Source organism: Haliotis rufescens, unplaced genomic scaffold, assembly GCF_023055435.1.
Source record: "Haliotis rufescens isolate VD_foot unplaced genomic scaffold, xgHalRufe1.0.p SCAF_18, whole genome shotgun sequence".
In the NCBI taxonomy this organism is placed as follows: domain Eukaryota; kingdom Metazoa; phylum Mollusca; class Gastropoda; order Lepetellida; family Haliotidae; genus Haliotis; species Haliotis rufescens.
The window spans coordinates 9,955,895-9,969,913 of NW_025963868.1; the positions used below are offsets into that span (position 1 = coordinate 9,955,895).

General features: G+C 39.4%; 1 protein-coding gene across 2 annotated transcripts in view; it reads right to left on the reverse strand.

Moving 5' to 3' along the window:
• LOC124120183 (transmembrane protein 145-like) overlaps positions 1-13,767 on the reverse strand; it is a 45,544-nt gene extending 31,777 nt beyond the window's left edge. Inside the window, exons 1-3 of one of the 2 annotated variants that reach the window (XM_046482934.2) lie at positions 13,582-13,767; positions 8,625-8,699; positions 2,750-2,824 (exon numbers count right to left, since the gene is read on the reverse strand). In XM_046482934.2, the coding sequence (XP_046338890.1) occupies positions 2,750-2,824; positions 8,625-8,699; positions 13,582-13,680 (249 nt within the window). In that variant the 5' untranslated portion in view covers positions 13,681-13,767. The remainder of the gene's footprint in view (positions 1-2,749; positions 2,825-8,624; positions 8,700-13,581) is intronic. The other variant, XM_046482935.2, reaches the window with a different exon arrangement.
• Positions 13,768-14,019: the final 252 nt, after the last annotated feature.

Below are 14,019 nucleotides of genomic sequence, written 5' to 3' on the forward strand. Positions count from 1 at the left end.
ACCGAGAATCGAACCCACAATCCTAGGTTTCTGGCGTGCCCAAGGGACGCAACTCTGCACAGCGATTCACTGCGCCTTAGACGACTGGGCCACCCATGCCCCCCATAAAGCTTAGAGGTACCGCATGTGTTCAAAGCTTCTTGTTGTGTGGACAAGTAAGGGTTAGTCGTACACAATTTTGAATTTGGCTCCACATGTGCTTGCTGCATGTAGACATAAATATTAGGTTGCATTTGTCAATAATAGGATGCAATGGTGCATGTTTTATATACTAGTAGCTAAATCTTTGTAGTGTTTATTGTAAGATTTTAAAAGAAATACTGCCAATGAAAGTATAACAATCACCTTGAACTCATAGCAGGGCTGTGTATTGTCAAAAAGATTGTATTGCAATATCTTGTGATACAGGTTGGTTGGCTTGTTGTTTAACGCCGCACTCAGCAATATTCCAGCTATATGACGGCGGTCTGTAAATAATTGAGTCTGGACCAGACAATCCAGTGATTGACATCATGAGCAACGATCCACGCAATTGGGATCGATGACATGCATCAACCAAGTCAGCAAGCCTGACCACCCGATCCCGTTAGTCGCTTTTTACGACAAGCTCAGTCGCCTTTTACGGCAAGCAGGGGTTGCTGAAGACCTATTTTACCTCAGATCTTCACGGGTCTGTGATACAGGTACCTGTATTGGGATACATTTAAGAGTTATTTGGGAGCTAAAGTGTTTGACAGAGATTGACACTGCTTGAAGATGCAGATCCTATTTTCCATGTACTGAAGTAAATATTACTCATGGACAGATGCCACCATTTTGTAGTCATGGATACAAGGGAGATAACAATGTGATGAAAAAACCAAATGGTGTTTCCACCATTTTGTCCATCAATTTCGAAAGGAAACATCATTTGTGAATGAATTTCTGCAGATTTTAGGTTAAACGATACAAATAATAACAAAACCTATATTTTTTAACCAATATACCGGAACACAGAAACATTATTGTAACAGGTTTTGTTTGTATACCTGTAATACTATGAAATCCTAACTCCAAGCCAAGAGTCTGGAGAGATGCAGAAAAAGTTGGTTTGTTTGTTGTTTCACGCCGCACTCAGCAACATTCCAGCCATATGACGGCAGTCTGTAAATAATGGAGTCTGGACCAGACAATCCAGTGATTGATATCATGAGCATCAATCCACGCAATTGGGATCGATGACATGCTTCAACCAAGTCAGCGAGCCTGACCACCCGATCATGTTAGTCGCCTCTAACGACAAGCAGAGTCGCCTTTTACAGCAAGCATGGGTTGCTGAAGACCTATTTTACCCCGGATCTTCAAGGGGGGAGACAAGTTGCTTTAACCTCTTACAGCAAGCACGGGTTGCTGAAAACCTGCAGAAAAAGACAAAGGGTTGGTACTGACGTACTGACCCCCTTCAAAAATATTTTTCATTAGTGAAATTAGTTTAATATGGCAGGATGAATTAAGGGCTGTTATCTTATCGGAGCCTGCTTATTCGAATTTTGTTAAATTTTGGGTGAATGAATCCTTAACCTTTTACCTAAACAAAACACAAATTATTTAATCCCAGTCTCTGAAATCATATGCCTCGCAAGTGTGTAAAAAGCAAAAACAAAATTATGGCCTATTTTGTTAAAATAATGATTGAACATTTAATTCCAGTCTCTGAGACCATCTGTTTCAGAAGTCTGTAAACAGCAAAAGCAATATGGCCTACTACGTTAAAATAATGATAGAACATTCCTGTGGACTGGTCTTTTAACAACGAGGACACATCTGTCCCACCAGACTATGATTGGTTACATGATAACCCTATTCCTGGGTCAGATGTTAAATCATTTCCATGTTTTAACAGAGAAATTGAGACTGGTTGCAAGCCACTGTTACCAAGGACATTGCCAATATTATCCAGATTTTAGATAAAGGGTGTAATATCATCACGGCAAGCTTGACATTTGGGGGTTAAAATCAATAGACATTTGACTTGTTCTGCAACGGGTAGACGGCTGAAATCTACTTGTATGGAGTAAACACAACTGTGTTTGGAATTTTATGGCATAATGGCTGTCCCCATTATTTTGTCGTACTCACATATAAATTGTTTGTTATTTAAAGCCGTACTCTGCAATATTTCAGCTATATGGCCGCGGTCTGTAAATAATCAAGTCTGGACCAGACAATCCAGTTATTGACATTGTGAACATCAATCTACACAATTGGGATATGATGACATGCATTAGGGCTGGGACGGGTAACTCGGGTACCCGGTTCGGGTGGGTACTGAGTAGGACCCGGGTACCCACAGGACTACCCGGACCCGTGATTAGTCACGTGATATATTGTTTAATGACAAAGATGATCTATAACTCTATGGTTACACTACAAGTCACTAATGTTCGCATTTCTTTCTGACTATGCACCCTTTCCTTCTGATTTTTCCTATGGTGGATATGACTTAATTCAACTTCAGTGTATGAATGACCAGATTGTTTCATACATGTATCTAAATACGTTTTGCTAGGGCTATGCTAAAAATGTTCCCAATCGGACATTTTGAGACATCCCCTGAGACCAACAGTGGGTACCCGGGTAGGGTCGGGTTATAGGGTGGTGGGTACCCGGGTAGTAAATTTGGACTCGTCCTGGCCCTAACATTCATGAACCAAGTCAGTGAGCCTGCCCGCCTGCCCGATCCCGAGCCAGCCAACAAAGAGATCCTTACCTTGCTCGTTTTGTAGACTGCACTCCACTGGGATTCAGCGTCATAGTAAAGTAAAATTTCCTGTGTTCCGTAGTCCTGCAACAGAGGGAAACACATAAAGCCTTTCTTAATGTCTGTGTGCACGATCTTTTACGTCCTACGTAGCAAAGAAATGGTCAACTTGAGAATCCAAAGTCACAGTGTCAGCCTGCAGTCATGCTTGAATGGCTTGTTGTTTGTTTGTTTGTTTGTTTGTTGTTTAACTCACACTCAGCAATATTCCAGCTGTAAGATGGCGGTCTGTACCGCAAATAATCAAACCTGGACCAGACAATCCAGTGATTGAGATGATGCATCGATATTTGCAATTGCAATATGATGACATGCATCAACCAAATTGGCGAGACTGACCACCCAATCCTGTTAGTTTCCTCTTACGACAAGCAAAGTCGCCTTTTACGGAAAGCATCGGTTGCTGAAGACCTATTCTACCCCTGATCTTCAGGGGTAGTCATGCATTTTGGATATATTTGCAACTTAAAGGTTTTTCTTTATATCAGTTATGGGAACAAGCCATTAAAACATTTGCTTCAGAGGTCTTTGAAAGGCATTTAGAAGTGATTCACATAAGGAAGAGAATATATGGATGTCAACTTCTTTATTATGAGGAACACAACGTATGTCCATTCTTACACCTATCAGTGCTAATTAATCTCTGCCTCATGGCATTTATTCACCTGATGAAGGAGTAAGCATATACTCCGAAATGTTGTGTTCCTCATAACATGCATAATAAAGAATTGACAGCCATAAATTCTCTTCCTTATTTCCATCAGACTTTAAAGACTTTCACAACGGAATTTGATTTTGAAGAATGTCATTAAATGAAATATGCACCTTTACCACCAGGTTTCAGATCGATTCATTAGCTGAATGTCATCCAAATATCCTACATTATTTTCTGATTTGGAAGAGATATGGCATAGGGTTGCAACGGGTACTCGAGTACCCGATAACGGGTCAGGTAGCTTGGGACTCGAGTCCAATTTTCTGGACTCAAGTACCCGTTCAGGGGAGATAACTCTAATCGCCTTTCGTAACTCATAAGTCACTTCGAAAAGGACGACAAAGCGGACAAACGTTCAAATGTTTTAGGTAAGCCATGCAGGCATTTAATAAAAAAACCCATAATACCTTAGAATAGATCAATAGATGTTTGATGACCTTTTATTCGCAGAAGCATTACAAACAAGTAGGACAACATTGAACTACGGGTACTCGAGTCCGGTTCGGGTATTGTCTGCCGGGTACTCGAGTTCTGTTTTCGTACCTGGTCGCAACCCTAATATGGCAGAAATCCTGTACAAAATCACAAACATTTCCCAATATCATATGTTCCTAGCAAAATCACAGAAACACATACAAAAGTCTATTTTCTCATTATTGACTGACCTCAAATCAGCCATAAATTTTAGCATACTAAATTTGGTTCTGGTTCAATCTCATTAAAATCAGATCTTAGTTCTCGCTACCGCTAAACAAAGCTTTGTTTAGCGGTAGCGAGAACTAAGATCTGATTTTAATGAGATTGGTTCTGGTTGTGTGTTTATTTTCTAAATTATTTTCTAAATTATTTTCCTTTCAAAACACAATGCCAGAGTTGCACTTTTTGATGTAACCCAAGATGGTTGTTTGTGATAATGTGAATCAGGAAGGCAAGAAAGGAACATATTCAGCTACAATGCTGAATTTAGTGGGAGGAAACTGGAAAAAAACCCCATCAAATTCAAAATGTACCTAAATCAGGCCATGATCTAAATATATCATGCTACAGTGTGTATAAATTACAGACAGTGTTTGAAATAAAATAAATTGCCCGGTGCCTTCTGGACCCACAGACTTCAGAAGCTGCTGGTGAGGTGAGGTGAGGTGAGGTGAGGTGAGGTGAAATGGGGTTTAACGTCGCGTCCAAGATTATTGCACTTATATAGCGACGTGCATGTACGTGTGTGTGTTTGTGTGGCTGCTTGTACTAGTCCAGACTGATGCCGATTTATAGTGCTAGCTCACTGAGATACCATTGCCGCAGTTTAACATGAATACCCCACTCATACACAGTATAATGACTCCGAGCCGACCAGTCCTTGTTTTAGCCCCTTACGGTCGAGCGCCAGACAGGGTAACAACAAGTACCATCTTTTAACGTCTTTTGGTATGACGCGGCTGGGGATCGAACCCCGGACCTTCCGCTCTCCGGGCGGACGCTCTACCAGTAGACTACGGAGGCAGTCCCAGAAGCTGCAGGCCCTGACTAACCTGTTCAGACTCTCAAATAATTTTTTTTTAAACTGCAGCTTATTGTGACAAAAAAATCGACACATAAATTCACCATAAGGACCCATACAAGTTTGATATATGGGCCCAAAATGAGATCTACCTACTACGGGCAGGCGCTTATTTCAAACACTGAGGTAATGTTTGACAAATAAACACCAGTTTGTAAAATATTCCTGCCGTAATAACGTTGCCCATAAATCTTTTATTTGACATGAATATTGATTCATGAACAACTTGCATTGCGTCCTTGTCGTGTACACATCTACATTTAATCAGCACTTGCACCTAGTAGCCTGATAAATACCCTATATGACGGTGGTCTGAAAATAATTGAGTCTGGACCAAACTATCCAATGATTGACATCATGAGCATCGACCCACACGATTGGGATACGATGACATACGTCAACCAAGTCAGCGAGCCTGAGCACCCGATCCCGATAGTCGCCTTTTACGACAAGCATAGTCGCCTTTTACAGCAAGCATGGGTTGCTGGAGACCTATTCTTCACGGGTCATGGAATATTTCAAATTTTTGTAGTAGCCTGATAAATACCCATGTGACAATGGTGTTTTCACAGTTGATGTATGTACCTGGGTAAAATAAAACTTATAGAGTGTTCAGGAGAATTATGGTAAGGAACTCAGAATGTTCGCGTTTGTTTGTGTATGTAAAAACGTGGAGGATTCGCGGGAATTTATGTGGTCACTATGAAGTGCATTACTCAAGCAATTTGTTTGTTGTTTAACGCCGCACTCAGCAATATTCCAGCTATATGACGGCGGTCTGTAAATAATCGAGTCCGAACCAGACAATCCAGTGATTGATATCATGAGCATCGACCCACGCAATTGGGATACGATGATATGCATCAACCAAGTCAATGAGTCAGACCACCCAATCCTGTTGTCTTTCTCCTCTTACGACAAGCATAGTCGCCTTTTACGGCAAGCATTGGTTGCTGAAGACCTATTCTATCTCGAATCTTCACGGGTGAGACACAGTCTACAGCTGACGTGTTTGAGTGAGGTGGGTTTAACACCGCTTTGAACAGCATCCATCTATGTTGTGATGTGCGGAGGAAAACACAAAGAGATTCTCCGATGTTAACCACCGTGTGAAACTCATGAATATGGGTATGACCTGGGTTTGAACTCGAGATGATAGATTTCTGGCATACCCAAGGGACGCAACTCTGCACAGCGGACTGAGAACCTCAGACGATATCTCGAGGACCCTGACCCCTTACAACCGATGACTTTCCTACCTGTACGATGATAAATTTTGTGTATGCAAATATATCGTAAGGATTTTCCTTATCTTGCTGTGTGCTGTATCATAAAGTCAGTGCTAGAAATTGGCACTAAAGTACTCACGGAAATGAAAAAAACCTGTTTTTCTCAATTTAAAAATCGACACAAAGTGTTACGTAGCTGTAAATACGAAATAACAAAACAACTCGAAAAGTACTAGTCTGGATTTGCTAGTTTGATCTCAGTGAACAATACAAAATGTACTTTACAGGAGGTAATTTGTCGGCACTTTCAACATTCAATAATAAAGTCCAAATTGACATAGCAGAAACAGACTATAGGCATTATGCACCTGTTCTCACCTGTCGTCAAGGTGTCATAGGTCACCTTGATCTACTTACACCTGGTTATGCCCTGTTTCACAATAGTCTGTTTTATTCACATTTTTACACACTGTTATGTGTAAAAAGGCATTAAAACATTTGATACGCTGTATTTGTGCCACGGCCCAATTAGTACTAATTTAGTTGTTTGAATATTTACATATTTTGTATATTAACTGCATTTATTTAAGATCTGAGGTAGAAAAAACAGTTTTTTTTCATTTCCGTGAGTACTTTAGTCCTGTAGTCCTTACAAAACGGCCCAATAGTTAAGGTATCATAAGGACTAGTAGAAATTTGCCATTTTTAAGGGTTTTGCTATATGTCATCATTATAAGGAGTAGTGGACTAAAACCGTTAGTTACTACTGCTGGAAGTATGTACAAATGACTAGCGACCCAGAATTACAATTTAACATTCAATTGTTTCAAAATGCACAATTCGGGACAGTGAGTGAGTGAGTGAGGTTTTACACTGCTTTTAGCAATACTCCAGCATTATCACAGCGGGGGACACCAGAAATGAGCTTCACACATTGTACCCATGTGGGGAATCGAACCCGGGTCTTCGGTGTGATGAGTGAATGCTTTAACCACTAGGCCACCCCACCGCCCCAAATTCAGGACATGGTTAAACTGATTCTGAATGAATTGAAACCAGGGTCAAACAGGACAGGCAGCCTGTGTATCGTTGTCGTGATACCAATACATTATGTGTTCCAGTTCAATCAACTGTACTTACAATAAGAAGTCCTTTTAAACTTTCTGTTATAAGATTGGTGTATTATGAATAAAATTAAAATATGAATAGCGAAAAACATTGAACAGTTAATCTGCAGTTAATCACACCTATGATTATGGGTTCGAATCCCGGTTCGTCCCAATTATGTTTCCAGGTTTGTCAACACCATACCCGTGCTCGTGGGTTTCACCAAAGTGGTAAACGTCTGAGACCTGCATCACTTCGGGCTTTCCCCATACATTAAGCTGACACGCCGTGATATGACTGGAATACTGTTAAAAGCGGCGTTAAACCCAACTCACCTCTCACTCAAATCTATGGCCTTGCATGAGTGATAACTTTATACATTTTATCGAAACAGAATTGAGTCGAGAACTTGTGATATCAAACCATGAAAGAACGGGGTGATTTGATGGCTATTTTCAGCATCATTCATTGAAATCAGACTCAACGCAAAGCTCTGCAAATCTATTAACCAAGATATAGATAGACAGCAGACAATAGTGTATGACAAATATATGGAATCAGAGTTCCAGATAACTTTTTGAGCAATTGAGATTTTACTCAAAGGTTTCTATTTTAACGTGGTTATTACATTTTTCATTGGGTAACCAATATTTTTTCACTCATCTATTCATCACTAAATTGGGTTTTTCCCCAAATGAGTCAACATTTTGAGATTAAAAAAAAATGACATAATGTTTAAGATGCATTTAACGGTTCTATATATGGGCTTGATTTGGAAAATAAATTAGCTCATAATTGTGTTTCGGAAATTAGCTCCGTTGTATGCATGCTGAAAAAGCTTCATTGGGTATTTACTCTTTCTGTTTTTATACATTTGAGTTTTTCATTTAATGCATGCGTTTCTGTATGCAAGTTAATTGAAAGTGATTGGGTTTTAAATATTTGGGGGGGGTATTTTATCTGTAGCTCTGCAAGGAATTTTCGGAAATTAGCTTCGTTGTACGCATGCTGAAAAAGCTTCATTTGGTATTTACGCCTTCTGTTTTTTTATACATTTGAGTTTTTCATTTAATGCATGCATTTCTGTATGCAAGTTTATTGAAAGTGATTGGGTTTTTAATATTTGGGGGGGGGGGTATTTTTTCTGTAGCTCTGCATGGAATTTTAAACCCTGTGATGCAGTATTTTGGAGAGAAGAAACGGTTGTGTTCTCACCACTGGGTACATGAAGCTGTATACAAGGGAGCCTTTGGAGGACAGGAAACAGAATCGGCCAAGGAACTCCCAGTTCTGAAATGAAAGAAAAATTGAAATGATTTCACACCAACAAACGCCACATAGTACGAGTGCAAAATAACCTGTGGATTTGTATAAAATTCACACATTAAATCACTATAAGGTCTGGTCATTTGGCATAGGGTGGGTGGGGTGTGTGTGGCAGGGTGGGGGGAGGAGATTGGTCTTCGGTCTGTATATATTTTTGTGACCCTTCCCATTCTGTAACATATTTTCATCCTCCTCCCCCCCACCCCCACCTTAAACCTATCCATTTTTACTCCCCTCCCCTAAAGAAAATGACCATTCCTTAAACGATGACATGCATCAACCAAGTCAGCGAGCCTGACCACCCACCTGTTCCTGTTAGTCGCCTCTTACAACAAGTATAGTCACCTTTTATGGCAAGCATGGGTTGCTGAAGACCTGTTCTACCCCGGATCTTCATGGGTCCAAGGAAGTTAAACTATATTGAATACCCACAGAAAACTATCAATACCTAATGTGAATTATAATATGTGAGCACTGTGTGGGGCATTCTGTGCCCAACTCCTCATGTCTCCCAGCTGAACGTGGCTCTCATTGTGTTATTAGATGGACTTATTTTTAGCTATAGAACTAATCAGCCATTCAAGCAGGCTAGACTCCTTTGATAATATTCAACTAATCCTGATCGTCTCGGACTAGATGCCGTGTCTAGCCCTGATCGTCTCGGACTAGATGCCGTGTCTAGCCCTGATCGACCGCTCCTGTGGTCTAGTGCGTCTGCTAGGAGAGCACTAGGTCCGGGTTCGATCCCCGGCCGTGTCATACCAAAAGACGTTAAAAGATGGTACTTGTTGTTATCCTGCCTGATGCTCGGCATTAAGGGGCCAAAACAAGGACTGGTTGGCTCGGAGTCAGTACACTGTGTCTGAGTGGGGTATTCATGTTAAACTGGGGCATGGTATGTCAGTGAGCTAGTGAACAATCCCAGTTAGCACCCCTTCCGATTGATCAATGTACAAAAGACTTATTTATTCGTGTATAATACACACTCGCATGTTATATGCACCCTTAATTATGGGCAATTAAATTATGGAAAAATATATCTGTCGTATATAAACATTTCTGGCTGTCAGCATAAACCACGAAATTTATCTTTCAACTCCACCAAAATGATATTCTGACAAGAGCCCCCTATTTCTAATTTTGAGAGCGCCCAGGGCGCTTATTATGTCAAATACGGTATCCACAAATTCATCATTTTGGAGCACTGACACAAAGTTAGACATAAGTTTAACAAAAGTAGCACAAATTCTACTCCAATGACAACTTAATAACACAATGACAACTTAATAACACAATGACAACTTAATAACACAATGACAACTTAATAACACAGTCTCTCACATTAACTTGTTAAGGCCATGGCCTAACTATGAACAAATATTTTTTATAAGACCTTGGTAAAATATCATCATTATTTGCAGCGCAAGATGATAAATACTGGGTACAGAGACAAGATTTATCAATAATGTGGTTTGTGATGGCCGAACGTCTTCACAAGGTTTCTTAATTAATGGGTAAAAATATTGGCTGTTCAATACCTCATAACCAAGAATAACCAACTAATAGGTTTTATATACGACTCAAAAGAATTTAAGGACCACCCGATCCTTTCATATTACTCTAGTTACTATCATGTCATGACAGATAAGGTGAGGTGAGGTGAGGTGAGGTGAGGTTTGATGGGGTTTAACGTCGCGTCCAAGATTATTGCACTTATATAGCGACGTGCATGCACATGATGCATGTGTGTGTGTGTTAAAGCCTATGTTAAAGCATGGGAGTTACAATCATCTTAGCGCTAGGATCGCTTTGTGCAAGTGGGCCCAGGTGTATCGTATACGACGTAATAAGCGCCCAGGGCGCTCTCAAAATTAGAAATAGGGGGCTCTTATTAGAATATTGATTTGGTTAAAAAAACACAGTGTTGAAAGATAAACTTTTTGGTTTATGCTGATTACAGATTTATCTAGAAGATGGTCACTGCCATGGCGCTTACCATATGCTTTCTGCAGCTGGTCGCTGACTATGGTAATGTCCAATCAATCAGTATATGTGAATAATTAATAACTGATAACAATTTGACAAAATTCCCAAGGATTCTACTAGTTTAGGTTTTGAGGATACCGTATTCTATGTAATAAGCGCCCAAGGCCCTCTCAAAATTAGAAATATGGAATATTATTTTGGTGAAAAAAAACAGAGTTGAAAGGTCGTAACTTTTTGTGGTTTATGCTGACAGCCTGAAATGTTTATATACGACAGATATATATTTCCAGAATTTAATTGCCCATAATTAAGGATGCATATAACACATGAGTGCGTATTATACGCAAATAAATAAGTCTTGTGTACATTAATCAATCTGAAGGGGTGCTAATTAGGATTGTTTACTAGCAGTGGGCGCTTATTAGAGCAGGGCGCTAATTACGGTGAATATGGTATCCTAATACTGACACTGAAGCAAATGTGCAAAACATATTGCTTACAATGAGTCTTGAAAGTATTTAAAAAAAAGTTAGTTTTCAGCATTCAACCATTTATCAATTCCTACATAATTACTTTACCTTAGTTAATCTGCAGTTAATCCGTCATTTTGTATTGTAAAATTTCAAATTATTAATAATGTTATAGATCTAAACAGATACTTAATCAAAAACAATTGTATATATAAATTACACAAATTATATCATCATGACTATTAGTATTAAATCTATCAATTCTAAAATTAAAACAAGTCTAATTTGAAAAAAACCCAACACTTTTACATTTAATTCAAATTAATAAATTTTGATAGATCTACACGTATAAACCGATCTGGTCATTCATAGGGGAGACTGGGGTGCTTTGGGACAAAATTTGTATTATCCAGTCTACATCCCACATGAAATGGATTCCTAAAGAAATAGACACTTCTTCTAATCAACACTTCTAATCAACACTGAACAAAAAATGTATTTCACAAACATGAAGTTAACTGAAACACAGTGTTTAAAAAAATTATTTTTTTCGTCCCAATGCACTCCAGGCTGGGGTGCACTGGGACACATACTGGAGTGGATTGGGACATTAACAAAGACATGGCGATAGAACTTTGAAATTTGGATAGATCTTGTCTGTATATAACTACCGTATTCGACGTAATAAGCGCCCAGGGCACTCTCAAAATTAGAAAAAGGGGGCTCAACTAGGGTATTATTTTAGTGAAAGAAACGAGTTAAAAGATAAATTCTGTGGTTTATGCTGACAGCCTGAAATGTTTATGTACGACAGATCTATTTTTCCAGAATTTAATTGCCCATAATTAAGTGTGCATATAACACATGAGTGCGTATTATACGCGAATATATAAGTCTTGTGTACATTGATCAATCGGAAGGGGTGCTTATTAGGATTGTTCACTGGCCAATATATTATTATTAGCAACAAAAAAACAATATCGCCGTGGGCGCTTATTAGAGCGGGGCACTTATTACGTCGACTACGGTAGTTCTTTTTCAGGACGCTAACTTCACAAAGAAACAACAAATTAAACGTCAGAATGTAACTAATTCTTTGACCGGAAGATATCTGTTTATCAGCTCAATAAGCTCCACTTGAAGGCCAAGGAGACCAGTTATTGAACCTACTAGCAAAGTAGCTTTCATTGATATTTCATCAAAGTTCAAGAAACAAATCCAAAGCAAATGTCAAATTAATTACATTTTGAATTCATAATAATGATTACATGCTGGTCATTTAGAATCACATGTTTGGGGTGCATTGGGACATGTCCCAATGCGCCCCGGGCACGGTGTCCCAATGCGCCCTGACGCTACCCTTGCATTTTTTTAATGGCTGCATGACATAACCATGACAAAATGAAATTCATCTCATGGCAGAATACTTTTAAGATATCACTGTTTTGAATAAAACTCATACATCAACTGAAAGATGGAACACTTTGGCCTATAAAGCTTCAACAATAGGGGTCTGAATTTTACAATGAAGTGCAAAAATTACATGTAACTTACCAAACTTCTGTCAAAGGGTGCTGCTTCCACCCTTGCTACAAAAAGTGCTACGGTGTATGATGTCACTTCCTTTAGTGTAAATAATTATGTGATTGTACACCTATAAATAGCAGTTTTGGAGGGTGTCCGAAAGCACCCCGTGACCCAAAGCACCCCGGTCTCCCCTACACTGAAGTTGACTGATGTTTTAACATTATGCAAACATATAAAGTCGGAAGGAATGTGTGCAAAGTCAGAAAGAAATGTGAACAATTATCCCTTGTAGCGTAACCATAGAGTTCTAGATAATTTTTGCCCTTGAACAATATCATCCCGTGACTAACCACATGTCTGGGTAGTCCTGTGGGTACCTTGGTCCTACTCAATACCCACCCGACCCGGGTACCCGAGTTATCCGTCCCAGCCCTTGTAGAAATTTAACTGGACTGTACTTAATGAGATCTTATTTTCATCCAAAATGTATATCATTGATCGGTTTATGAAATCAAATGTAAGAATTTATCACAACTAATGATCAATAGTTGGCCTAGGGCGTATTGGCAGTATGCCAGAGTTGTCGATCATAACTTTCAACATTGTGAGGTAAGATATTTCATCTTAATGGTTAGAATTTCTATGTATTTCGCAATCATAACCGCATGTATTTGATAGATTATTCTTCATACATGTGACACAGACATGTAGACATCTACGTAAGTACATAGTCTGCTATTACACTTGGTAAACAAACCATCTCATTCCAACTCGTGATAGCATTCGCTTCTAAGTTCTAACGACAATGATACACGAAGGGTCGCACTTACACTCGTTCTGAAACATGATCTTGAGTTACTTACGTTATTTGACTGTAAATTCCCTTCAACCCATTTAGCTTCGGAGGATGTAAACGCCAAAGAAAGAAGGCAAACAATTCCTAAACACACGCGTAAATCCATCTTTCGTCTGATGTCAACTGTTCCCTCTGCGATGTCTATAATCCGCCATTACAGTGTACAACGTCACGTGATCACCTCCATGGCAACAAATATACAGGTGCGCGTCAATTGTTAACAAGCCACTAATGCCGTATCCTGGATCATCGGTTTGCTTTACATGAGTGACCCTGCGTTACATGGTGCGTTTTAGATCCTTTAACTGGTCATAAGATTACAAACAGACTTCTCAACAATCACAGCTCAATACAAGATCTGTGCTGACGAGATTACTCGTCGCTATATGGCTGAAATAATGCCGAAGCGACCCGTATTGCAAGCCGTTTTCACATTTATTACGGA